General features: G+C 35.4%; 2 protein-coding genes across 6 annotated transcripts in view; one reads left to right on the forward strand and one right to left on the reverse strand.

Annotated features, from left to right (window-relative positions):
* The window catches only part of Fuca (alpha-L-fucosidase), a 123,169-nt gene that overhangs the window by 53,532 nt on the left and 44,098 nt on the right, over positions 1 to 25,539 (forward strand). Inside the window, exons 9-10 of one of the 3 annotated variants that reach the window (XM_089100832.1) lie at positions 355 to 477; positions 8,677 to 9,874. In XM_089100832.1, the coding sequence (XP_088956958.1) occupies positions 355 to 477; positions 8,677 to 8,736 (183 nt within the window). In that variant the 3' untranslated portion in view covers positions 8,737 to 9,874. Of the gene's footprint in view, positions 1 to 354; positions 1,214 to 8,676; positions 9,875 to 25,539 lie in introns of those variants that run through there. The other 2 variants (XM_089100824.1, XM_089100841.1) reach the window with 2 other exon arrangements.
* Blimp-1 (PR domain zinc finger protein 1) lies at positions 1,210 to 24,313 on the reverse strand. Of its 3 annotated transcripts, none has more exons than XM_089100802.1 (6): positions 24,135 to 24,313; positions 12,247 to 12,417; positions 9,965 to 10,210; positions 7,158 to 7,534; positions 3,751 to 4,681; positions 1,210 to 2,493 (listed from the first exon to the last, which is right to left on the reverse strand). In XM_089100802.1, the coding sequence occupies exons 2-6, from the start codon at positions 12,415 to 12,417 to the stop codon at positions 2,197 to 2,199; spliced, it is 2,022 nt and encodes a 673-aa protein (XP_088956928.1). In that variant the 5' UTR covers positions 24,135 to 24,313; the 3' UTR covers positions 1,210 to 2,196. The 3 variants fall into 3 exon arrangements, with proteins under 3 accessions (XP_088956928.1, XP_088956921.1, XP_088956936.1); XM_089100795.1 differs by lacking the exon at positions 24,135 to 24,313 and adding an exon at positions 13,224 to 13,337; XM_089100810.1 differs by lacking the exon at positions 24,135 to 24,313 and adding an exon at positions 13,067 to 13,179.

The following is a 25,539-nucleotide window of genomic DNA, read 5'->3' on the forward strand; positions in this document are numbered from 1 at the left end:
GTCACTGCCGCATCGTTTTAATAATATAAACCTGATTTTAATCCAAATATTGCTAAAGGAATTGTTTTCAAAATATGTGCCAACTCTTATTCACTGGATCCCTAGCTAAAATTTTAATGCAGGAATTGTAAAAAAAAAAGAAATCAATATATATATATATATATATATATATATATATATATATATATATATATATATATATATATATTTATATAATATAATATATATATAATATATAATATATTATTTGAAAGAAAATGCTGTTGATTGAATCGAAATTCATTTATTGAACTTGCGTAGTTCAATGTGAAAAGGCTTTCAAAAGGTGGTGCAATTAAATACTTTCTTTTGCAGTGGAAAAGCAACGGCAAAGTGCTTCAAATAGTTTTCCCCTCAATGTCTGAAGCTCCAGGAAAATTTGCTTGGGTCATCAAAATGACAAATCTCACCAAAAACAAAATGAAAGCTCGCAGAAAGGTTTGATTTAAAAGGACTCATCGACTCGTGTCTTATTTTGTTACTTGTTAGAAATGGACGTTTTTATACGGAAATTACTGAAGACAAAAATGAAAAGCATAATGTTGCTACCTAAGACCATTGATGCCAAATTTATCGCTATTTTTATCGATTTGGCTGGAAAAACTCGAATTTGACCACAAATTATGTTTAAAACGTGGCAGGCTAAAAAAATAAAAGCTTGAGATGATGTTTTCGACCCTGTGAATTTCAGAAAAAAATGCATGCTAAATCATTGTAATCCTATTTGGCGAAAGTTAGACTAATTTGGCATCAATGCTGAGAACCGTAACCGGCTTCAGAAAATCGTAACCGGCATTATTCCTCTTTTTAAATGCTATTTCGAATGTATGCGACAAATTCTATCAAAAATTTCATTAATGACTGCTGCCTAGCTAAGCGGAAGAAAGGCATCCCAATAAACCTCTTTTGGGGTAGATTTAACTTTAATGAAGCTATCGATGGTAGCTTCTTAAGGTACTACGCTTGGCCTGGCAGTGTGGATATTTTGTTTTATGTTCTGTAATTAGTCTTATACCCTGTTTGATCAGCTTGTGAAGATCATGGGGATTGGATTCTTTCTGCATAATTACGTCCAAATGTTCTTACTTATGTGATTTTCATCTTTTTTGCTTTTGCTATTCTGCTTTATTTCTTTGGGGATCTCCCCTTTTTAAAATAAACAATTGTAACGATACTTTCATTCATGTATTCCAATAAAATAGATATATATGTATATATAAAACACTGCAAATGAAAATGATTTCTTCTTTTCTCTTAACGTACTGTCCAAAAACGAGATCAACAAATAATACAATCGAAAAAAAAAATCTTACTCAATTTTGTACTCTAAACCACCACCATCACAAATTCCCGTGCACTTGATTTCACTTCAAGCGAAAAAAAGGTGATAAGCAATTTTAACGCTCAAGACAAAGTCGAGTGGTTTTTGTTTGGTGAAACGGATTGTAAAACATTTTAGGTTTTTCACCCTTTCTTGGCTTAAAGCACAGGTTTACTGTAACGTAAACAACGAGGCAAGTTCGTAAGGGGTTAACCCTTGAGTCACACACTCCTGTGCAGAATTAGCATACGCTTGTGTGTCATAATAGCATGCGTTGAAATAGTTTTAAGTATCTGACAAAAGGAAAGTTAAAAAGAGATAGATAACCGTGTTGGTAGCCCAATTGATTAAAGCAAACAAGGAACTCACCAAAAGGGTAGATTACTGCTGTTGATTAATGCACTAAGCTTTACTGCTTTAACTTGTTATGAAATTGTAGAAACACAATCGAACACTGTAGATTCCTGTGGGACTTGTATTTGAAATATTATGGTATTAGTTGAATATTAAAACCGGTAATGCATAACTTTTCACCTGTAGCCAAAGACTGACAAAGGGTAACGGGAGCAAAAACTGTATAAAAGTGGAAAGACTACGCCAATTATCTGGTGGCTGGAAACAACGGTCAGAATTTTTCACGATCGAGAATGAAGAAAATGTGCTGTATATCATCTTGTATTATTTTTTATTGATAATATCAAACGTTCTTGCCGCGCCAAATTTAAGACCTACAGCAGCCAAAGCGGTGAATGTAGCTGTATGAACCAAGGATCAGGGTTTAAAAAAAAGTCTGAAACAACATAATGCACAAACTATTAAATATTAAAACTTTACACTTAAGAACATCCTATTGATTGAGAATCATCTCTGAAATCTTCACAAATTTGTAATGAATCCATATCATGGTCACTTTCTTCGCCACATGAACTCAATTGTCCTAAACTTTGATTTGAATGAGGGGACTCAGTATAATGAGACTCCGAGGGTGACCTCTCAAATATATCTTCATCTCCCGGACATGGTTTACAATTTGTTGTTTTCCAGTGGGTCCTTAAACCTGAGGCGCTTATGTATTTCTTGCAACATGAACTGCAGCTATAGGGTCGCTCATTCGTGTGTAATCTTTTGTGTAACTGCGAAAGAGAAAAAAAAAATCGTAAAAATGTTTCAAGTCTAGACTCGAGCATGTAAATACTTACTCCCGCCATTTACCCATGCAGCCATTTAAGCATTTGCCTCTCAATTACTTGGACTATCTGTCTTGGCTTTTTCTTTCTACAAATAGCCACGTCTTGATGCCCTACTGCAAAATAATTGATTTTCAATTCAAAATCAACGTCTAGGGCTTGGGCCTTTTTAAGTCTTTTAATATCTCTGGAAGGCTGTCTTAAAAACATAACTATTCTTTCAATGTACTAGTGCATTGACTATTAGTCTAGTCAATGCACTAGTGTAAAGTTCTATTCTCTTTTTCAATGCACTGCGTCAAACTCTTTGTTCTTTTCCCCTTTTGTTGTTTAAATTTTATTTATCGTCCTTACACTCTGTTCGCGGTACAAATTTCTTAAGTAGTGTATAGGTAAAACAAGAACAAAAGTAACTAGAACATTGGTTGCAGTTACATATCCTAAATAAAATGCCCCAAACACTTGTATAACAGCTGTTCGATAGGGTTTATTATATTACACTAGACTAAAAAACTCTTTTACATCTTCAATCTAGCACGTACACAGGGAGGTGGCTTTAGATTTGGATCTCCCCAAAATATCCATGTCTGTTAATTTTCCATATAATTCGCCTATTTTTGTGGGTTTTCCTTTCTGAAGTTTTGCTCTCCGCCCTTAAAAAAAAAAAAAAAAAAAAAAAAAAAAAAAAACTTATGTTCGCGCCTTTCACCGATGATGCAGGAACATCCCTTCCCTTTCCCTGCCAGAAGAACAAGCAATATGCAAAGAATAGATATGTTAAAATGTTGAAAAAATACTTCAAGCTTTTCTGCTGAAAAAAAGTGTTCAAACCTTAGTACTCCCTAAAGAATTTGAAAGATCCTCCTCACCTCCCCCTCACCTCTTACCATCCTTTGGGGAAAGTTCTTCGGGATTCTTTTAACATAGTGGATAGTTTTGTTATACATATCTCAGTACGATATAGTCTAAACTGCAAAATAGATGGCGATGTTTCATCTAGCACCGAAAATTAGATTTCTTGAAAGCTGACATTATTTAGGAAATTATAAAACAATAATATTAAGCTCGTAAAGTTTAAATTTTGTAATGTAATAATTTATTAAATATATTATTCAATGGCTGAGCTTTCGAGAACTAATAATGTATTTCAAGTCTAGTGTCTTAAAAAAAAAAATCTTAAAAAAAATGTCGAAAAATATTTACCTTTAAATGCACAAACTGGGTGAATCTGGCAGGACAGATATCACAGGCATAAGGTTTTTGTCCCGAATGTAACCTCAAATGTGTTTTTAGATTTGACGTTGATGAGAACCTTTTGTTGCAGACATTGCAGACATGTGGTCGTTCTCCCGTATGCACCAAATTATGTTTCTGCAAATGTGCTAGCTGTGTAAAAGACTTGGTACAAGTTGAACACTTGAAAGGCCGGTCGCCTGAATGTGTCCGTAGGTGAACTTTTAAATTGGAAAGCTGTCCAAAGTTCTTTGAACAGATATTACATTCATATTGCATCTTGCCATCCTTTTTTGTAAGAGGATAAGGTAAGGTTTTATAGCCACGTTGCAAATGATTGGCAAAATTTTCCTCATCGGCTCGCATAGGAGTCATTGGAACATAGTTTAGAGGTGATGAGGGTTGTGGGCTATGGTTCACTATATATTGCGTGGAAGACGGTTGGGTTTGAGCTTGTCGCATGGGTGAATGTGTCAAAAGCTTGGAACTTGAATCTGGACTGTGTTGAATTTGTTCATATTCAGTGTAACTCACTGGTGAATAGCATATCTTTTTAAATTGACTGTCAGGTACTTGATCATTCAACGCCTCTCTTTTGGCGACTTCATTATAATAATCTTGTCTCAAAGCTTCAGGACCATCCGATTTTGTATGTTGTCTTGAAAGCACCGTTTCAAGTATACCTTTTTGAGGTGAATAATAGCTGGAGTTTGTGTAAGCAGACGTTGCTTCGTCGTATCTCTGAGTAGTACTTGTTGGCGATGCAAATGGGGAGGTGCGTTGAGGAGGACTAAAGTCTCTTGAGGGACTGCGAATCACTTTAACTCCCATTCTTCTATATTCATCCATTTGATCAGATTGCTCGTGATCCAGAGGTCGTAGCGCTGAGTAAGATTTCTTGCTGAAAATGAGGAAATAAAGGAAATCAAGTTCAAGCAATACGATACCCTACATTGAAATTCCATATGTACACAAGTAAGAAAATAAATTAATTTAGATATACGTGTATGTAGTCCATTCCTAAATATTGAATGGAAAAGGATGCAAGATATTATTGTGAATAAAATAGAATATTTCATTTATTGAATTTTTGTGAAAAGTTCGAATCTACACAATCGCTTCAAAACTACGCATGGATGTAAACTGATGAAACAATGAAATAGCTGAATATAGGTCACCCACACGTGACAAAAATGTGTTATGATAAAAATTTCCTAGTTTTAATTCGTCTTTTTGAACTCTTGAGCCTGAAAGTACCAATACAAATATTTTACAGCTTTAAGAATACAATTAAAATACAAAAAAAAATATTGAAAATGTGGCTCTTTTTTCTTTTATTCACTTCAAATAAGTCATTACTATAATTATTCTAGTCATCGTTATTACTTCGGATGGTCTTGCAAAACTAATTCAAGGCTCAGGCCATAAAGGTACATCCGTCCCAAGAACTCTAACCGCCAGTTTCAGAACGGCTTGGGTGGGCAACACTCATCTCTTGAAAGATAAGGGAGTCGCCCGCCAGTCATCAGCAGCAGGCGGCAAATGATCCCCAGAACAGGTACTAGCAAGAAAACTTCTTTCTCTCTCATCGGATTGCTCCTCAAGGGATCTTATCATGTGTAAGATTTGGTGCCTCATATGTCCAGGGGGGTTAAACTTCCTCGTCATGATTTTGACAGCCATTACTGACTTCAATCCATTCAATCTCGGCAACTTATTCCACGAAATCGTCCCCCCCTCCTCCCCCCAACTGAGTCATATCTCGTTTATATTTATTTCGCTCAGTTAACACTGAGCTCAAACATTAGCTTTATATACGGGATCATGCTTTTTTTTATCAAATACGAGTATAAGGCAGCGTTTGAACTTAAAATGAGCCAACATTATCCAGAACGGGGGCTATGGTCCTACTCAGATTGTTTAAATGCTGCTTGTCTTCCCCGGAAACAGTAAATTTTCCCTGCTTTCGCTGAAATCAGTAGAACCCGTATTTATCAATTTGGCATTTAATGTCTTTTAATAAGTATTTAGTAAATATCAAGATAACTTGAACGTTATGTGGGGGGGGGGGATGGGTAACAGGGCTCTTCTGTTCAGAATAGTCTTGGGTGCTTTTTAAGTTTTACCGCCGCTCTTTACTTGTATTTGGGCCAATTTTTATTGTTTTTATTTTACGTTTGGAAAATACAAAAAGAGTTGCTCGCAATATAAATACACGGCAAAAAAAAATTCGTAAATTTCATCATATGGTCTACTTAGTCGTGTAGACATTTTAAAACATCCTTAATGTTACGAAGCATAAAATTTAGGTTAAAGTTTCAGCTGAGGTAGGAAAAAAAAAATATATATATTTTTTTTAAGGCATTGCATCATTCGATGCTATCTCACCGTACCGTGTAGCAGAGCTGACAAACAAAAATTTTGTATTATTATGTTAGATAATTTGGTTGTTATTTCACGAATTTAATAGCGCACTGTGACCATCCGGTAAGCTGCTTGCACTGGAGAAAAAAAGACATGTCCTGTCGCCATTTTTAGGTTTCGGGGTCTTTTTTAAATACTCGAAAATCTAATGTTTTAATTGTACAATATTTTGAAATTGGGTCCTAGTAATAGATGCTATTTTTATATCCGCAGAAGATTAATTGACTGTTCCCAAAACACTATTTCTTCCAACCGACTTGTAGCCTAGGTTTTAACATAATTCTTATATTTTCCTATTTCTGTAATGTCTGTCCTAGTCGGACAGACTAGGACAGACATTACAGAAATAGGAAAATTTCTACAAATGCAATTTCTGCATTTCTACAAATGCAGCAGAATTCTTGGTTTTGTTCCAAGCGTTTTTTTTTCGTTTTTCCAGTTTTTCCTTTTTTCAATCCTCCAAGCCTCATGTGTTTTGTTAGCTTTAGGCTACTTTATATATTTGTATTTATAATATCGTTAGCACTGTACTGTATTAATATCTCTAAAAGTGATAAAAAAAGACTTCGAGGGCCTGTCGACAAAAGAGTGCTGCAATTTTTATTCCGCCAATTAGCATTGTAATTTGACTGATAGATAGCAATTAATATGAAACGCGAGAATTTATCTGATCTACATAACCTCTACTCCAGCCAATAAAAGTGACAGTCTAAACATGTAAAATGTGTGGGCAAAATCCTTTGCGGCGTAATGCTGTAACAATAAGCGCGAAGCTGAATAAGTGAATGAAAACATTCAGTGCAAAGATGGACTGACATTCAGCGTAATCGTGTTCGGTCAGAAAGCTTTTTAATTAATTTTCCGGTTCGCTTAATGTTCACTATAACTTTGCACTCTTCCTCAAATATGTTCCAGAAGAAATCAATCAAGATACAAAAAAGGATGGTGCTCACCTATAGTCAATCACGTAGTTTACTTCTCCGTCAGAATCAGAGCTGTCATCTGGAGGTGTGAGTATGTCCTCTGAATATTCTGTGCTATGATATCCTTCATCTGATCGCACGGATCTGTTGGTTGGGGTTGTTTGACAATCTCTTTGTGTGAAATCCGGAGATGGAATATCTTTTTCGTAGAAATCTCTAGCGGCATATAAAGGTACTGCAACAGGCTGTGGTTGGGGTTTCAAGAGTGGTGTTTGTGCTCTTATTTTCTTTAACATTAGCTCGCCAGTCACGGGGTAGTTGAGACGTTGTGCAAATTCCTTGCAATACCAAACTAATAGTTCTTGGTTAGGTTGTATGGGTTTTATTGTGTAGAAGTAGATTTGCATCTAAAAACAAAACAAAAATTAGCCATATTTTTTCTCCTTTTTTCTAAAGTTGATTTTAATATTTTGAAACTTAAAGTATTGAGATAAAGTTCACCTACATATGAGTCATTCGGAGCCCAAGTCCATGCAATGGCCTCAAATGGGGGGGGACGGGTGCATGTGTCCTCCTTAGATTTTGAATAATACCTTTATGAGGGGTATTTTTTAAAATACTTCCAACACCAAAAAATGTATTTTTTCCACAAAATAATTCGAAAATTAAATCAGTAATATATCTTCTTGAATTTTCTCCGTTGTTTGATTATGGTCATAGTTAATTTGTCATCTAATGATTTATGAGGTACTTGGTTAGTAGTTTTTTCCTTTCTTTTTCTCTTCCTCGAGTAAAAATAAAAGTTATAAAACGAAGTGTCACTAATACTTTCAAATAAATAAATGAACCGAATCAAGGAAAAATCGGCCAAACTAGGAAGTATTTATTTAGCAGATATTAGGCGCTTGTAAATAGCTATCTGAAGTCGTACTGGACATAGCACTCATGGTTTTGAAATTAATCAGATTGAAATACAATAAAAATAAGATATGTGGGATCTGTAGAATATTTAATTCACACCAAGCGGTACAAATGAATTTAAAGAGCTACACTAAAACACAAACGAGCAGAAATTATATGTATGAGGGGTTTATCCTCCCCGCAGTGCCAAAATGGTATTTTTTCAGTAAATAATTATTCATCAGTTGTCTTTCTAGACAATTGAAGTAAAAATGTGATAGCTTAATGCAAGTGCGAATAAATAAAGCCTTCTATTCTAGAGGTTCTTTTTTTTAGAAAAAACATGAAATTCATCGCATTATCTTTGCTTTAGAGTATTTTTCTCGAAGCATTAATGGAAAGAATTAAAGTTTAATTTAAAGAGTGTGGAGTTTATGGCGGAGCAACTCTTCTATTATAAGGGTTGTTTGTGTTGGTTTTGGGTTTTAATGTCGATCTTTACTTTTTTCGATTTTTTTTATCAATTTCTGTTTGTTTTTAACTTCATCTTGACGATATTTCACGAAAATTACCTCCTAAATCATAATTTTTGTATATTTCCTTCTTTTTCACTGGGATAATTATTTTGACTTTCAATTTCACATTTCAGGTTAGCCAAGATCGGCTGGATTCGAATAGCCCTCGTAATCGTAGATTTATGAGAATATAGGGAAGAGGAGAGCAAAATATTTCACTCATACAGGACTACGTCTGCTCACAAAATTCAATTTAAAATGTTATATGTTCACCTTTCTTCAAAAGACTAACAAGAAGCACTTGGACCTACGGTATTGCCTTTGCACATTTTGGTCTTCTTCGTAAAAAAGGGAGGATTTTTCCCTTTCTTTCAACTTTCTAATGCAATTCACTTACTGACTTCTCCATTTGAAATTAATCATTTATAAGTTGGTGCCAGTTCCTCTGGAGCATATTTTTGATCAAAATATTATTAAGATCTCGAGTTCATCAATGCGTAACAAACCTACCCTTCTTTGAGGCTTTATTTATGAATTCTTTTGAAAGACACGGACATTTATTCCATAACTTTGGGGCTGCAAACGTCACACTTCCTTCTAGTATATATATATTTTCAATTTTTCGATCTTTCAACTCAAAATGGCTATCTTAAAATTTTGACCCAATGTCATGTTTGTTCCGGAAGCGAGAACTTGCACGAGATGGTGCTATTTTGCTCTTCGATTGCTTTTGGTCCTTCGACAGGGCACTGGACAGGGGCGTATCCAGGACCTTTTTAGGGGCGGGGGAAATAGCTTGATCCGACAAACTTGCGTTAGGAGCATGTTTAATTAACACAAACTTGCGTTAATTAAGTAAATTACACTACTTTAGACATTACGGGGCGCGCACCCCCCTTGCCCCCCCTGGATCCGCCACTGGCACTAGAGTTCGTAATGTCTTGCGGAACGAGAACTTTTCTGAAATTCTACAGCCATTGATTCGATACGATCATCCCAGCGAAAAACAAATAAACAAGCCTCTTTACAAAAAAAGGGCGAAATTTCGCATTTTCGTATTTAGGGACTTGAAAATTTGATAAGGGTGTATGGGTATCAAGAATTTGATTTTGCAAATCAAGACAAGATAAAATGTGGAGGTTTCCCCTCTTTTTACTAAAATTATGCAAATTTTCTTATACTAATAACTTTAGATGGATACCGTTCAAGTTTAACAAGTTTTACTTATTTGGAATCAGTATAAAATGAAAATTTCTATGGTGTATATATTACTTCATGTAAATAAAAAAATTGCATTTTTTTCCTTTTGTTTATTCAACTTGTGCATCGAATGTTTTTATTTTAACTTTATTATGATCCAATATATCGTCCGAATGTCAAGAATAAAAGAATGCCATCTAAGAAAAAGGAAAGAACACTTACGTTATATTGACACGCAATTAGATTTTGCGAATCCGAGGAGTAGGCTGGATTTACATATCTCATCCAGTTGGCCTTGCTCGTGTCGTATCCATCAATGTAGTGATTTAGTTGCCTATTTTTGTAGACTCGCCAAAAGTACTTTCTGTTCGCGTTCTTCGGTACAGTATCTTTTGCATAGACATCACCCACAAGAGGACCGAAGCGAGTGCCCTTCGGAATATAGTCTGTACTCCATACTCCAAGCACCTAGATCATAAAAAAACACTAATTTTCTTTAATTCGTTCATGGCTGTTTCAGTTCGCCGACCCAAAAAGGTATCACCCACAAAAAAAGCATTCTGAGTCAGATAGGGACACAATCTGAAAGTACAGAACTTGAGAAAGTATTTCGTTGGCTTTACGAACATCGACAGATTTATCTTCTTCTTTTTATATCCTCTTAAGGATTTATGTTGGGGGGGGGGGGTATCCCTAAGCAAAAGGAAAAATCAAAACCTTCCCAACACGCCTAATCTGAGGACTTTCGGGATTAAAGCAATTTGGATTTTTGAATCTCAGACCGCTTGATTTCCTTGCTATTAAGTAGTAGGGAGCCGTTTTATATACAAATAGCTCATACTAAAAAATAAAACATTCAAAAACTAATCTTGTTCAAATAGAAATTTTATATGTACGACTCGGATTATTGGAACTCTCTTGAAAAGGTCGAAACGCACGTTTATTAACCTTCTTCTACCTCAATCTATTGGTGTGTTGTTTGACAAACTTCTTCCTTATCAGTTCATTTTCTGTATTCTTTACCCTTGTTATTACCATTTCTACCACTACTACCAAAAAATCCCTTGAGCCACAAGCCATCTAAGGCCACAGTTACGCACACTCCTCCTGCACCCCCATCTCTTTAAAGACTCACTCTTTATTTTGTCCCATGAACTTAAAATTTCCTTTAGATTCTTCCTAAACCTTTCCATCCCCATTTGGGGACGAATTGATTTCGTTTAGTCCCAGATGTCTGGCCAAAAGGCAATCTGTCATCTTTCATCCATAAAATGTGGCCTATCCATCATAACCTTCCTTTCAACATAGCCCTAGAAGGACCAAACCACATTTTTCATGCATGTTATTGTTTGATATATTTCCAGTCAAACGAGTAGCTCAGTACTACCATTAGAAAATTCCTCCCTTTATAAAAATAAAACTTCTTAAGAGAAAATAATAAAGACGATAATTCTCTTTTCGTTGTCGCTAATTTAATCACCCGACTATAGTTGGCACAAGAAATTAAGGCTTGTTAATTTCTTGTTGTATGGCATACTAAGCTAATGTATGTTTTCTTTTTTTTTGCAAGCAATCATTACTTTACTAACTTGCTGAGAAGTCTTATAATAAAATACATTTTTAATGCACCCACAGATCCAAACCTCGCTTAGAAACAAAAAAAATTACTAATTTTTATAATGCGGCCGCATATCTAATGGTTGAACGAAAATGGAGATTCTTTTCAGTTTCTGTTCGCTTTTACACATTACGGAAAGTCAAGGACCTACAAAACGAAGGTTTGATTACGACCTAACGAATCCTTGGCAGCTTCTGGAAAAAGAAACGGTTTTAGGTCATTTGTTAGATGCAAGAGGCTATGAAGTAAGGGGATGGGTAGCATTTTCAGAGCGCACGCGTACAGATGTACTAAAGTAAGGCTTTCGTACAGAAAAGGGAGCGTTTTCTTGGCCAAAATTATAAGTTTGTGAAACATCGACGAAAAAGAAGTTACTTCAAGCCTTAACAAAGCTTGTTTAAGTAAGGGGAGCTAAAAATGAGCTTAGCCTGAAAAAATCCTAGTTTAGAAGTTGCTGTAAAATACGCCTGTATTGCTTTAATGCGGCCGTCTTAGGCTTAAAAAACGCTACATCTACCTGTAATCCTTAGAACAATTCTTTATAGCGAAAAACGTTTGCTTAGAACAAAGATTTGTATAAAATTAAATTAAACATTAAACATCCTTAGAACAACATCCTTAGAAAAAAAATTTGGATAAAATTAAATAAAACACTGAACAACCGTTTTAGCAGCCAATTTCACTAAGGTTATTCCAAAGAACCTTTTGCACGCTCATGGACATAAGCAAACATAAAAAAAATTATGGACGTTTTTGACATTAGATGATTGGCTTGCTAAAATCAAAACCAGCAATAAATATTCTTTTTATATTTTTTCTGCTGTTTGTTTTATGCATTTGAACTCGAAACGATGCATAAAAACGCGTTCAAAATAATCCAACTTACATCATTTAGAGCTTTGGAAGGTTTCAATGCTAAATTCCTTGGGATAGTGGCCTGAGCACGATTTGGTATTTGACTTGGAACACTTGTGTCTGGAACCAAATAAACGGCAAGTCTTTCAAAATCCTCCTCGGAAAACTTTGATATGTCCCAGTTATTGTCCTCGGTAGACATCTGAAAACCATTAAGAAAATTGAATCAAATTAGTCTTGAATATTGCAACACATAAAAGCCATATAGCCGATCAATCCGTCCCGTAGAAAAGATGAAGTCAATTGGGCGTATTTCTTAGTAGAAAGATCTAAGTAGAAGTAATTGATGATTCTTATTGTACATGTGTATATAAACATTTTCCTAGAATTTTTAAACAAAGTATGAAGAGGAATAACTCTTTAGTAGGCATTTAGTCGTTTTAAGTTTTTCCGTGAAAAATAATAATTCTAAGCAGTTCAAAGTTAACACAATTTTGAAAATTCTTCTTTTGGAATTTTGTTTTAGGCTAAATTTCAGCTTTTTGGTAATTAGGCAAGTAAATTTCTTCAAATATAAACTATGAGTGCCTCCCACTCTCCATTGCGACCATAAGCCGGGGGGGGGATTATGAATTCTCTTGAATTTCTGGGCACTTCTTATTCAAATAAAAAAATGTTTTCCCTAATTGCCACCGTCCCGAAAAGTAATACCTGAGAACGTGTCCCCCCCCCCCCAAATAGGTGGATCCAACTAGGTCACTTCGACAAGAATTTTTGGGTACAACCAGGTGCCCACACTTAGAAGGGGATTGTCAAATCAGCCGAACTATGGAAAAAACAGCAGATCTTACAATTTAGGGGTCCTGGTTCCTCATTATGTGCGTGGATTCCTCCAAACATAAGTTGCCTGATGATTCGATGAAGGAGTCAAACTTCAGGTTTAGTCGCTGTATTTTTTTTCCAGATAGTCTTAGTATGTTCCATTCTTTTTCGCAAACCTAGACTTACTGTTAACATTTCAGGCTTGACACATGTATACCATGATGTGTCAGCTATCTCCAAAATTCCATCGAAACCAATTTCAAAGTCAAACATTTTCTGGCTTCCACTGTGAATCTACAACTGCTTATACCAAAGGGTATTTTCGTATCATGTAAAGAAAGTCTCTAGGGACCAAAGGGTAGAAGGTACATAACGGTAAATCCTGGTGAAGTCATTGATTTTACGTCAGATAGAATTTCAAGAATTAGTTTTGACTAGCTAGTATTTTCTTGAACAAGAATCTTTGAAACGTGCAACCGCTTACTGGCATTGATCAATCAAGGTTGAAATTAAACTGGGATGTCCTAACTATTGTGTGAACCAAAGTTATTTTATTTCAGTTTGTTCATCTGTTTGTCGAAACTGATAGTCTGAACTAAGCATATGACATAATGTCTGGTTTCAACTCAGTATCACATAGTTTGACTTAATGCAAATTAATGTGGGATGACGACATTAGATTACCATAAATCGCATGTTAATGTTATGAGTTTAGATAAGATTTAAGATCGTAATTATAACAGGATAAGATCAATATCTTGATGCTAGAAGTGAAACAAAAGCATTGACATCTGCTATCTACTTGCGGTATTTAATTTCAAGAAATACTGAAGGAGTAATCTTGTTGGCGCCCCTTGTTTTTTTTTGTGTGGCAAAATAAACGTATAAACCAATGTAAATTTGTATATTGTTTTATGGACATTTGTACGGGGGAGGGGATTCACGCATTTGCTGCTTCTTCCCCTTGAATAAACAAAACTATACTGGTGTTCCTCTTTTCACTATAGCCCACATTTATAATCACAATTGTGTATAAAGGGCATAATAGGCGAATAAAAACTCCCCTAGGATCATTCCACCTCGATCCCCTCCCCTTCTCTAGAAGAGTAACATTTTTGTTATTCCCTATCCTCTTCAGTCTGGATTATGTTCACCAATATTTAAAATAAAAGCGAAGGATGTCATTGTAGCCTTAGCTTTTTACGAAAAAAAATATACCTTAAAACAGGAAGTTTTTTTTTTATCTTAGCCAAAGGTAAAAGGGACTTCACCTTAGTTTTAAGTTCCTTAGAACTGGTGATGTTTTTCCAACTTACAAAACAAGCATAAATTAATCTATAACGGAATATTTTTCAAACAATGCTGAATAGATTATGATCATAGATCATTGGATAATGAAGATATTCAAATAGTCTAAGATCAGATTTTAGTCAAATGTGACAGCCACAGTTAAATGGCTTAGACTCAATTATCTGAATAGCTATTATGCGAACACTTTTTCTGTTAAGATGTCAAATTCTGCCAGTCTGAAAAGCAGTGCTTATGAGTTTGGTGTCAAAATCACTAAGTCGGAGTGGGTCTTGAGTTTATTTTAAAAGGTATCGGACTCAGTTGCTAAAAGATTGGGTGCTAGCCTTGGATTTGAGAGTACACTGAATATCAACGTTGGAAAGAATGACAAGGAGAGAGCCAGAATTTTGATATCAATTCAATAGAAATACCAAAAGTATTACCTTGCTATGTTGATTCTAGATATATACGATACAGTAAGCTTAGTGGTGCGTATAAAAAGCCATGAACCTGAAAAAATTTAGCTTATTTTTAAAAAAGAGGGAAACACCCCCTAAAAGTCAAGGAATCTTAATGAAAATGTTACCATCACATTCAGAGTATCCGAGAACGCTTTTCCAAGCTTCCCTCTGCGAAGATGTGGAATTTTGTATTTTTTGCCAAAAGAAAGATCACGTATGCGTGTTTGTTTGTTTTCCAGGGGGGATCGCATCGAACCAATAGTCCTAGAATATCGGGAAAGAACTCATTCGAACGGAAATTAAAAGTTTTAGTTCCCTTTTTAAGTGACCAAAGTGATTGGAGGGAAGCTAGCCCCCTCCCACCCACTTTCTTCCTAAAGTCGTCCGATAAAACTTTTGAGGTAGCTATTTTGTCCCGAATAGTTGAAAAGTCCAGTAACTATGTCTTTGGGGATAACATGACCCCCCACAGCCCCTGGTGATAGGTCTGTAAGTAATGAAATTTGCCCATTGTGTACGTATAGTATTTGTTATTGGTAAGTATACAGAGATTATTTTTGGGTAGGGAATGGCTTTCGCTGGGGGGGGGGGGGTTCTGTGAGGAGGGAAGTTACCGGGGGTGAACTTTCCAGGGGAAATTTTACAGGGGGGAATCTAAAAGAATTCCTATACAAATTTCTTTTTATTAGTCTTTCATTCTCTTTGCAGACTCAATTTTTACATGTAAAGAAACTGAAGAGCGTTGTCCGGGGGAAATTTTACCGGGTTGGAAATGTCTAGAGTGTCTTACCATAGAGGGGGGTGGAGTTTTCACTGGAGAAATTCTTTATGGGGGGGGGGGTTCCACGGGATAAATTTTCTAGGTTGAATTTTCCGCGGGAGCAACTTTCTACTTAGGGGGGAGGGGGTATTTCCGTTAAAACTTTTCCACAGAGGAGGTTTCGGCATGACTTAAAAAAAAAATCAGACATTAAAATCTTTTATCAAATGGAAGTGTGCTACAAAAAAAAATTTCACCCCGAATCGTCCGCAAGAAATTTTCCAAGGGGAATTTTCAGCTAGAATGGAATTGTCTGGTGTGAATTTTCCTGGCGGGTTAGGAGGGTATGTTTTACCGGAGAAAAATTGTCCTTGTGCGGAAGGAATTGTCCATGGAGGGGGTGTCGGATTTCCGGGCATTACTTAAAAATAATCATAAATTAAATTAAAAAAACAAGTTTTTTCAACTGAAAGTAACGAGCAACATCAAAACTAAAACAGAAATTCTTACGCATATAATATTGGTTGCACCCTCCTCACTACCTCGCTTTTTACGCTAAAGTTTGACTTTTTATCTGAATTCTTCAAGAACGACTCCTGAAACGCACACAAAAAAACGTTCGAAAAACGACTTTGGCGTAAAGAGCGAGGTATTGAGGAGGGTGCAACCTCATCATACATGTAATATTTCTGTTCGTTTTAAGTTTTTATGTTGCTCCTTACTTGCAGTTCAAATTTTTTTTTATTAATCCAATCTAGAATCAAGGAAGCGACTTAAGAACTAGATCCTGGATGGTATTGAAAGGGCCTCATGTTTATCAGGCGACTCCATCCTCTGCGTACACATTTTTTTAACTGAAAGTTTTTTTTTTTATTGAAAGTAAGGAGCGACATTAAAACTTAAAACGAACAGAAATTATTCCGTATATGAAAGGGGTTGTCCCGTCCTCAACGCCTCGCTCTTAAGGCTAAAGTTTTTTTTATTGTTTTAAAGAATAATGTTGTAAGACAGTCAAACTTTAGCGTAAAGAGCAAGGCGTTGAGGAGGGGACAACCCCTTGCATATACGGAATAATTTCTGTTCGTTTTAAGTTTTAATGTTGCTCCTTACTTTCAGTTCAAAAAAATTTTCTTTATTATTCCAATCTAGAATCAAGGAAGCGACTTAAGAACTAGATTCTGGATGGGATTGAAAGGGCCTCATGTGGCTCAGGCGACTCCATCCTCTGCGTACACATTCCATCATTTGTTAGAATGAGGATGATACTAAGATTAAATCCTTGATAATTTTCTAGTTCTGATCCCCGATTCGGGACCCTGAGGCTTCCTCTACTTTCACAACAGAACTCGGTCCAAGGATCTATAAGCATCTTTAATGCTCGGTTCGTCACCAAAATCTGTGCCTTCACATCGTCCATTGACCTGACGAACACACTTTATCACCCAAAAAATTATTGAACGTATAAGTTGGTTGTTAGAATGGCCTCCTAAAAAAATGTTATTTCCAAGACAACTCTTGAACTATGACGGATTTTGAATTCTTAGTGTTGCAGAGAGGGATGGATCATTATTTCCGAGAAATTTTGTCCACGAACAAAAACGCATTTATTTCCCAGAATAACTTTCGAATCACGATTCTTTCGATATCTAGTTCTAAGGGGTTTCGAGGATTTTGGAACCTAGTTTGCTGGTGAGCTAGACTAATCCCATAAGCTTTATTACCGGAAGGATTTTGAATTCTGATCACTTTCGATTTTAGACTATCGATGGGGGGGGCTTCTAAGAAATTTTATCCCTAGGCTATGGATTAGCATTGAGCCATATCACTCAAAGCACCTTTAGAATCCGACGACCTTTGATTTTTGATTCTTGAGGGGGACGGGCACTTACGCAGGGTCGGCGAATTTGCGCAAGTCCCCCTCGAAATGTCGAGATTTTTACAGTGATTTATAATATTTTTCAAATAAATCATTTGTTTTTCTAAAAATATGTCCCCCCTCGAAATGTTGGGCTCCTTCAAAATAAATTCATCCGCACATGCCTTATTTGGATGGCTGCGATCAGAATTATTTCGAAGACGAGAAACGAGGTTCGGGGAATCGAGACTATGCCGGTTAAACACCGAACTGAAATTGGAATTATAATTCCACTAAAGACTTCCATGAAACTCAGTGACCGCAGTAGGTCGCTAAAAATCAACCAAAAGAAGGAAATTTAAATACAAAATATGAAACATAGCAAAAACTCTAAAAAAGGATAAGAATATTGGCTAAGAGAAACTAAGGAAGTGGAAAATGAGTAGCAGCAAAATCGTAGTGTTGGACAGTACGGGATCATGGAGAATTGTTTCATGTTTTGGTTCTACAGTAGGCTGCTTTCAGGCGAAAGTCAAAAATGTGCTTTCAGGCGAAAGTAAAAAAAAAACCATAATCTATTATTGACAAAATTATAAAAACAACAGTATTTCTGATACCACGTACGTACCTGACGCAGTCCCTTGGAAGCAAAAGTAAGTAAGATCAAGTCAGATTTTATAGCACCACAGCTAGGGCCGTAGCTACACAATCATTTCTCTAGTAGAACTTCATGAATTTAGTCTCTAACCATTTATACTTAAACCAAGACCCGTTACCAGTGCCGGTTAAAGAAATGACAAAGAACCTCATTTGCAGCCGAAAAAATCTCACGTGGAATCGGATAATACCTAATTTAAGTTCGAATCATCCTGGATTTAAGTAAATAATTCTTTTTTTATTACAGATTACTTGCATCTTTCTGTAATAGACTAATTTAATAAAATGAATAAAAACCAAAAAGCCTTATCTGAAAAAATAAAACAGTAGGCCAACCTTAAACCCTTATAAATAGGGATAGTGTCAAACAAGGAGCAAAAACGGGAAGTTTGTCTGCTTGGTACTGGAACGCAAATTCATGAAAATGTAGAGGGACAAAAATGTATTTTTTTAAACCCAGGGGGATGGCAATTTTATTATTTTTTAGATTTTTTTCAATAAAAATACCAAAAACTATTTTTGAATAAAAACACCAGAAAAGAGAACTTTTTTCTAAATCTAGGCGAGGGGCAAAAACAACCTTACCCGCTACTGACTGGATACTGAGATAAGCAATCAGTTTGAGCCTTTGAACCATGGTCATTTCAATCTAGTTACTGTTTATTTTGTCCCTAGTTAGAAGGTTTGCCATAACATTGTCGACCTGGTCTTTATTTTTAAAATTAAAAAAAAACAAGTTTTTCTAACTGACAGTAAGGAGCGACATTAAAACTTAAAACGAAGAGAAATTATTCCGTATATGAATGGGGTTGTCCCTTCCTCAACGCCTCGCTCTTTACGCTAAAGTTTTTTTTATTGTTTTAAAGAATAAAGTTGTAAGACAGAGTCAAACTTTAGCGTAAAGAGCGAGGTGTTGAGGAGGGGACAACCCCTTTCATACACGGAATAATTTCTGTTCGTTTTAAGTTTTAATGTCGCTCCTTACTTTCAGTTAAAAAAAAACTTGTCTTTTTTATTTAATTTCTGAACGTTTTTGAATTAATGCAGCTTTGATTTTGGCTCACCGTACATGAATAATTAAAACGAAATTCGCATATTAATTTTCCTTTTTTGGCTAAATGGCTTTCTCGAAATTTTGTTCTGACGTAACTTACGTGACGAATTTCTATATTCGTATGTTTTTATTACGTATATTAGGGAATTCGCTCCCTAGTCAATACCTCGCTCTTTACGCTAAAGTTCGAATTTTGTTCAAATCACAAACCCCAGAATCACAAAGATCGGTTAATTAGAATAGATAGCTCTTTTTAAAGCACTAAAAAAAACTTTTGCGTAAAGAGTGAGGTATTGACTAGGGGGCAAACCCCCTCATATATGTAATCATTTCTGTTCGTTTTAAGTTTTGACGTTGCTCCTTTATTTCGGTTGAAAAAAACTTGTTTTTTATTTAATTTCTGATCGTTTTTTAAATAATGCTGGGAAATCCGGCACCCTTTCATAGGAATGTCCCTTCCCCCAAGAAAACATCCTCCATGGAGATTCTCCCCCGTAACCCCTACTCCACCCCTCCTCCCCCCACCACAAAAAAATTACTCCTGAAAACGCCTGTATACGTCCCAATAACCAAAACTTATATATGTAAACAATGGGCAAAGTTTATAACTTGCTGCCCTTTCCCCAGGAATTTTTGTGATTAAGTCATCCTCAAAGACATATTAATTAGATTCCACATTAATTCCACATTTTTGCAGATAGGAGCGTGAAACTTTTTAAAGTAGGGTTCTTGGATACGCTGAATCTGATGGTGTGATTTTCATTAAAGTTCTATGACTTTTAGGGGTTGTTTCTCCCTTTTTTCGAAAATAGTGCAAATTTTCTCAGGAGCATAAGTTTGGCTGAGTAAGACTAAACTTCATGAAACTTATACATTTGAAATCAGCATAAAAATTTTATTCTTTTGATGTATTTATTGGTATCAATATTCCGTTTTTTAGAGTTTTGGTTACTATTGAGTCGGGTCGCTCCTTACTTACAGTTCGTTGCCACGAACTGTTTGATCCCTGGGGTAAGGATTTTTGGCATCAATATCTAATAAATATGGAACTTCAATAAAATCGATTATATTGATTTTTAATCTCCATAAATTGAATAATATGACACCTAAAGATGTCTAATAAGTATTCTTTCTGAATAATTTTGACATATATATTTACCGCATGTAACAAAAAAGCACGTGGCCAACCTTAAAATAAACAGTTAAATTATGTAACATTATGTTAACTATCAAAAGAACGTTGACATATGTCATTAGCCTAAATCAATTCAGTTTTTAAAAAACATTAAGTATGATCAGGGATTCTTAATTGACATTTAACTTTTGTAAACAAAAACATGGAGATCTGTGCTGTAAAGTAGAGAGGAACAGCAATTCCCGAACTCGGAAAGTTTTTGAGCCAGGAGAATGAAACTTTCTGGAATGGGCCTACAGCCCAAATTAGACCCAGGCAAGTTTTTTATAGATGCCACTATATTACAGCAGATCTTGCACAGTTATACCGAACATATTGCATTTTAGTATTGTTTGGTCATGAGTATAGAATTTCCAAATTGCATGAAGTCTATTATATTAGAAAAAATCTGTATAAGTTTCGTACATAATTTGTCTAGCGAGATATTCTATTTAATTTACTAATTATTTGGTATGTTTCAAGATTTTGGCTAGGAATATTACTTTACCATTTTCAAACACAGTACTTTTAAACCTAATGATTATTTTTAAGCTTATATCTATGAAAATGCCGTTTTTTCTGAGAATAATGATCACGGAGGCGCGTTTATTTTGTTGTACTTTCTTCAGAGAGGATCACATCGAGCCCGTGGTTGCATAATATTGAGAAGAGGCTCATTAAACCGAATTTGAAGTTCTAATGCCCCTGTTTTAACAACAGAGAATGCGCCTCAGCAAAGTCCAATTTCAGCCAGTTTATGCAGCAAAACAACAGTTTTCGCCTGAACGGGGCAAAAAAGTTATCGAGTGAAAATTATGGGATAACCAATTGGTTTCCAATTTCAAAGACCATATTCCCACTTGGTGACGTATTTTTTCTTAAACATACATGGAAGTGAATTTTTATTATAGACCGTTCATGCAGTGATGCTACAACAGTAGTTATACAGTTTTGCACCAGACTTTTTAAGCACATTTCCCATGAAGTGATATTGAGGTAAATATGGACAGTGGCTTCGTTTCGGGGGATTCCCCCCTCTACAGTTTGGAGAAAAACTATTATATAGCCCATGCCGCTTGGCTCTCCGGATGGAGAGCCCTCTTGCTCCCCAAATAAAGATGCTGGAACTAAGCCCCTGAATATGAAGGTCAGTTTAACCCCTGACCTTCCTTCATTTGGAGGAATATATTTAGATTAATCTTGCTATATGGAAAAACAACCATTTAATTTTGTAAATCCAATTCATCTAAATGAGCCCTTATTCTCGAATCAGTGCCAGACTTTACACTTTAGCGTAATGAGTGGAGACTGTGGGGGATGCAGGTCCCCTTATGTTTACGATAATCCTGAATATATTGTTAAAAACAAAGATAAAATAAATAAAAAACTAGTTTTTTTAATGAAATCAAAGACTCAAAACGAACGTATATTATGCGACGTATATGTTGATGCTCCCTCTCAACCTCTGCTGTTTCAAGTTTGAATTTTTTTTTTCCAATGCTTGAAGAATGAATGTTCTAACTAAAGCGCATTGTGGTGGAGAGTTTAAATTTTCTCTTTTTTTATGTTGAATTTAACATCTTTTTTGTTCAATGGAAAATACATTAAGGGTCTCTGGTAATAATTGACTGGCTAGAAAAAACTTCTTCCTAAAATATGGTGAATGATTTTGGTAAATCAAAAGCAAAAAACAGCGATCGCAATCTGTTTTCTTGAATTACAATAAACTATTCGTTTTAATTCTATTGATATATTTCCTTTTTACATTTATTTTTCTTCTTTTAGGGAGGAATTTTTTGTCTTATGATATGAGTATTTTTCATCCTGTTTGAATTTTATAGTATTAGAGCCACTTAAAACATGTTCTTTCTTTTGGGTTTAAAGTAGATTTTGCAGTTTAAGGAGTAGATTGTTCAAATCTCGCGGGCCAAAGTGTTTTTAAGCGTAAGCGATTATTTAATGAAAGTATTTTAAGCTTTTGAAAATAAATACAATGAGCATCTGAGGGGTGCGAAGGTTGGAAAAGGATGAAGGAACAGAAACAAGAGGAAATAAAAAAGAGAAAGGAAGCGGAGGAAAGGAAGAACGGTAGTGACCAAAGGCTTTAGTATAATATAGACACACTCAGGGACAAAACAACAGTTGATAGGTAAAACAAAGTTATGTAATCGACGTCAAATAGGGTGATTTTGAAGCTACTAACATGGCGGACTGGAGCTGGAGGTGAAGCCACTCGTTACAGCCAATTCTGTGTGAGCGTGGAGGCGAAGAATATGCTACACGGATTCTAGATTTAAAAGACAAATATTGGTTCTGAAGTTTACATTTTTATTGTTTTTCAATGTCTGGAGTGATTTCTCTATGACTTGGTGTGCAATCAAGATTCGCATTGTGCTAATACCAAGTTGAAAATTTATAAGTTGTAGGCCAAGGGCTTCGTATAAATTTACAACCACTCCAGGTCACAAGGAGACATGTTAAGAAAACAATTCTTAGTTCATAACAGGGCCGTATCCAGGATTTTTGTTCAGGGGGGGTTTTACTAATTTTTGACTTTTTGGGGGGGGGGGGGTTTACTAATTTTTGACTCAGTTTTCGACTAATTTTACTGATTTTAACCTAGGTTTTACTAATTTTCGACTTATTTTCGAGTCGGTCAAAAATTTCGGGGGGGGGTTCAAACCGGGTAACCCCCCCCCCCCTGGATACGGCCTTGGTTCATAATATTCAAAATAATCCTAGTTAACATATTTTTCAGGGGGAGCACCTTTATCCTCACTATTTTCACTGATGTACAATTTTTTTTAACAAAATTGTGAAAAATAAACAGAGTTGACCTCATTTATCCGTTTTCAAATATTCTTTATATGAAAGTTAAACACCATCACTGCCATCTACCAAAAAGATAAAAATAGGCTAATACTGATAAATTTAGGTTAAGTTAGGTTAGGTTAGATTAGCTAGATGGCTCTTGGGCGTTTGGTTTATAAACGATTTTCAAGACTTGGAGGATTGACATAAATATTGAAAAATGTTATTAAAAAACTGGAAAAACAAGGAAAATAGTGAGGATAAAGGTGCCCCCCCTGGATAATATGTTAACTAGGATTATTATGCATATTATGAAGTAAGAATTGTTTTCTTAACGTGTTTTCTTATGACCTGGAGTGGTTGTAAATTTATACCTTTCATTCTAGCAGCACTAAAAAGAGCGTTTAAGTAAGGAAAAAGCCGCTCTCGTCGACAATTACCATTTATGAACATGTTGCCTGTGCACAGTTTTATGGTTACGTTAATGGGATGAATAATGAATAAAGTTTAAAATTAAAAACTTGTTAAATCATCATTAGTAATCCGCGTCACTGCGCATAAAGTAGGCACGTACGCTGACATTTTTTTTGTAGCAATAGAGATTGGGGGGGGGTGATAATAAAAAACAAACTTAATTTGTGTAAGATTTGCCCAAAAATTCAAGGAATTTGGGATTCGGGGAGACAAGGCCCCTCCCTGTGTACATCATTGGGTTAAAGGTATATGGCCCATATTTGGATTTTGCAAAAGGATAACACATCAAGTCCCCAAATATTTTATAAGGGTAGTTTTTTCTTTAGAAAAATGTTTGGGAAAAGGGGAATTTTCGAATATTTGCCTGAAAACAAATGAGTAGTTTTGTTTATAGGCCTAACCTAGTTTTATTCACAGTCAAATAAAACGTTTACTAGAAATGGCCTATAATTTGTTCGATATTTTTTACTTTATTTCAAGTAGTTTGAATCCTTGTGATTTTCCCTTAAAAAAAAAAAAAAAATTAAAATACTAGATGATAGATAAAAACCATTAACAAACCTTCACTATTTTACCGTCAACTATGACGTATCCTAAATAATTGTAAATGATCTTATCCAAATTAATAAAAAAGTTATAATCAGAACACTACTTGGTATAAAACTGATAGTGACAGGTATTTCAGACGGGTATACGGGTACAAGCTTGTAACGGCGATTATTTCGCGCACGTAACCCAAATGTAACCGGTACAAGACAATGCAATGACTGAAGATTTGAGTGTTTTCATCCTGAGTTCACTTTCGGTCAGTGACTCGTTTGCTAAAATCGAGAGTAAAATGACGACAAAAAACGGCTTCGAGTGTTTTACGGGTAACCATAGCTTTTTTTTAATGTAACGGTTCTTTATGGTTAAATATTTCCCAGTATTATTGAAAGGCACAGAACCTTGTACATCCTCTAATAATACACAGGAGGACTGCTCCAAAGGCTGAGTGCTTCAAAAAAAAATAAAATAAAAACAATTTCTCAAAAATCCGACTAAGAAAAGTCATCTGAAGAGACTGGGGCAATGACCCTCTTTTACTTTTCATGAAAAAGCAGGACCAAGCTGGTATACGGAAATTTATTTATGGGGTGGGGGCGCAAATTCAAAAATAGGCAAATCATAGGAAAAATACGAGAACCTATAACAAAAACTGGTACTTAGCATTAGAGGGTACACACGAAAGAAGTCAAGTTTGGTTAATGCTAATGAAATATAATAAAATAGGATGAATATATAAGTTTAGAAAATTTTTTTTTTTTTTGGGGGGGGGGGGTAAAGCTTAGCATATATTAAATATGTAACCTAACCTAGTTACCTTTTACCCCCCTAAACCCCAAAAAACAACAGTTTAAATATTGTAAAAGCAAAGATAAACCACGCTTTGCCATCAATTTATCTCTTGCAAATACCCCTTTGACGGATTTCCATTAGTAGTTCCTTGTACAGTATATAGCGTTGTGTACCATAAAACGCACAAGCACCCAAAAATCTTAAAATTTGTTAAATGGGTGAGCAGCAATGGATCCTCCAAAATAAGCAAACTCGTAATAAAACTGATATTTTTGGCACAGGCGTCGATTTACGAAAATGCAGGGAAGGGTAAAATATATCTTTCAAAATCTAGAGGGGAAAGCAATATTGCGAATTTTTTGATTTTTTAATAAAATAATGCAAATGACCATTTCCAACGGAAAGATAAAAAAAAGGTATTTTTCATTTCTCAGGGGAATGGGGTAAAAAATGTAGGGGGGCAAATGCCTCCCACGTGATTGAAGTGCCTGGATATATGACAGGAACACATAAGCGTTCCGATTAGAAGTAAGGATTACAAAACGTCAGGAAAAGGAAATAAGAGACGGGGTTAACAAAAACTACGACGTAATCGAAGATTTCTGAAAAGTGGAATCTGTCTTGTACA

Source organism: Artemia sp. Qi Xiang Cuo, chromosome 2 (genome assembly GCF_049724085.1).
Source record: "Artemia sp. Qi Xiang Cuo chromosome 2, ASM4972408v1, whole genome shotgun sequence".
NCBI classification, from domain to species: Eukaryota; Metazoa; Arthropoda; class Branchiopoda; order Anostraca; family Artemiidae; genus Artemia; species Artemia sp. Qi Xiang Cuo.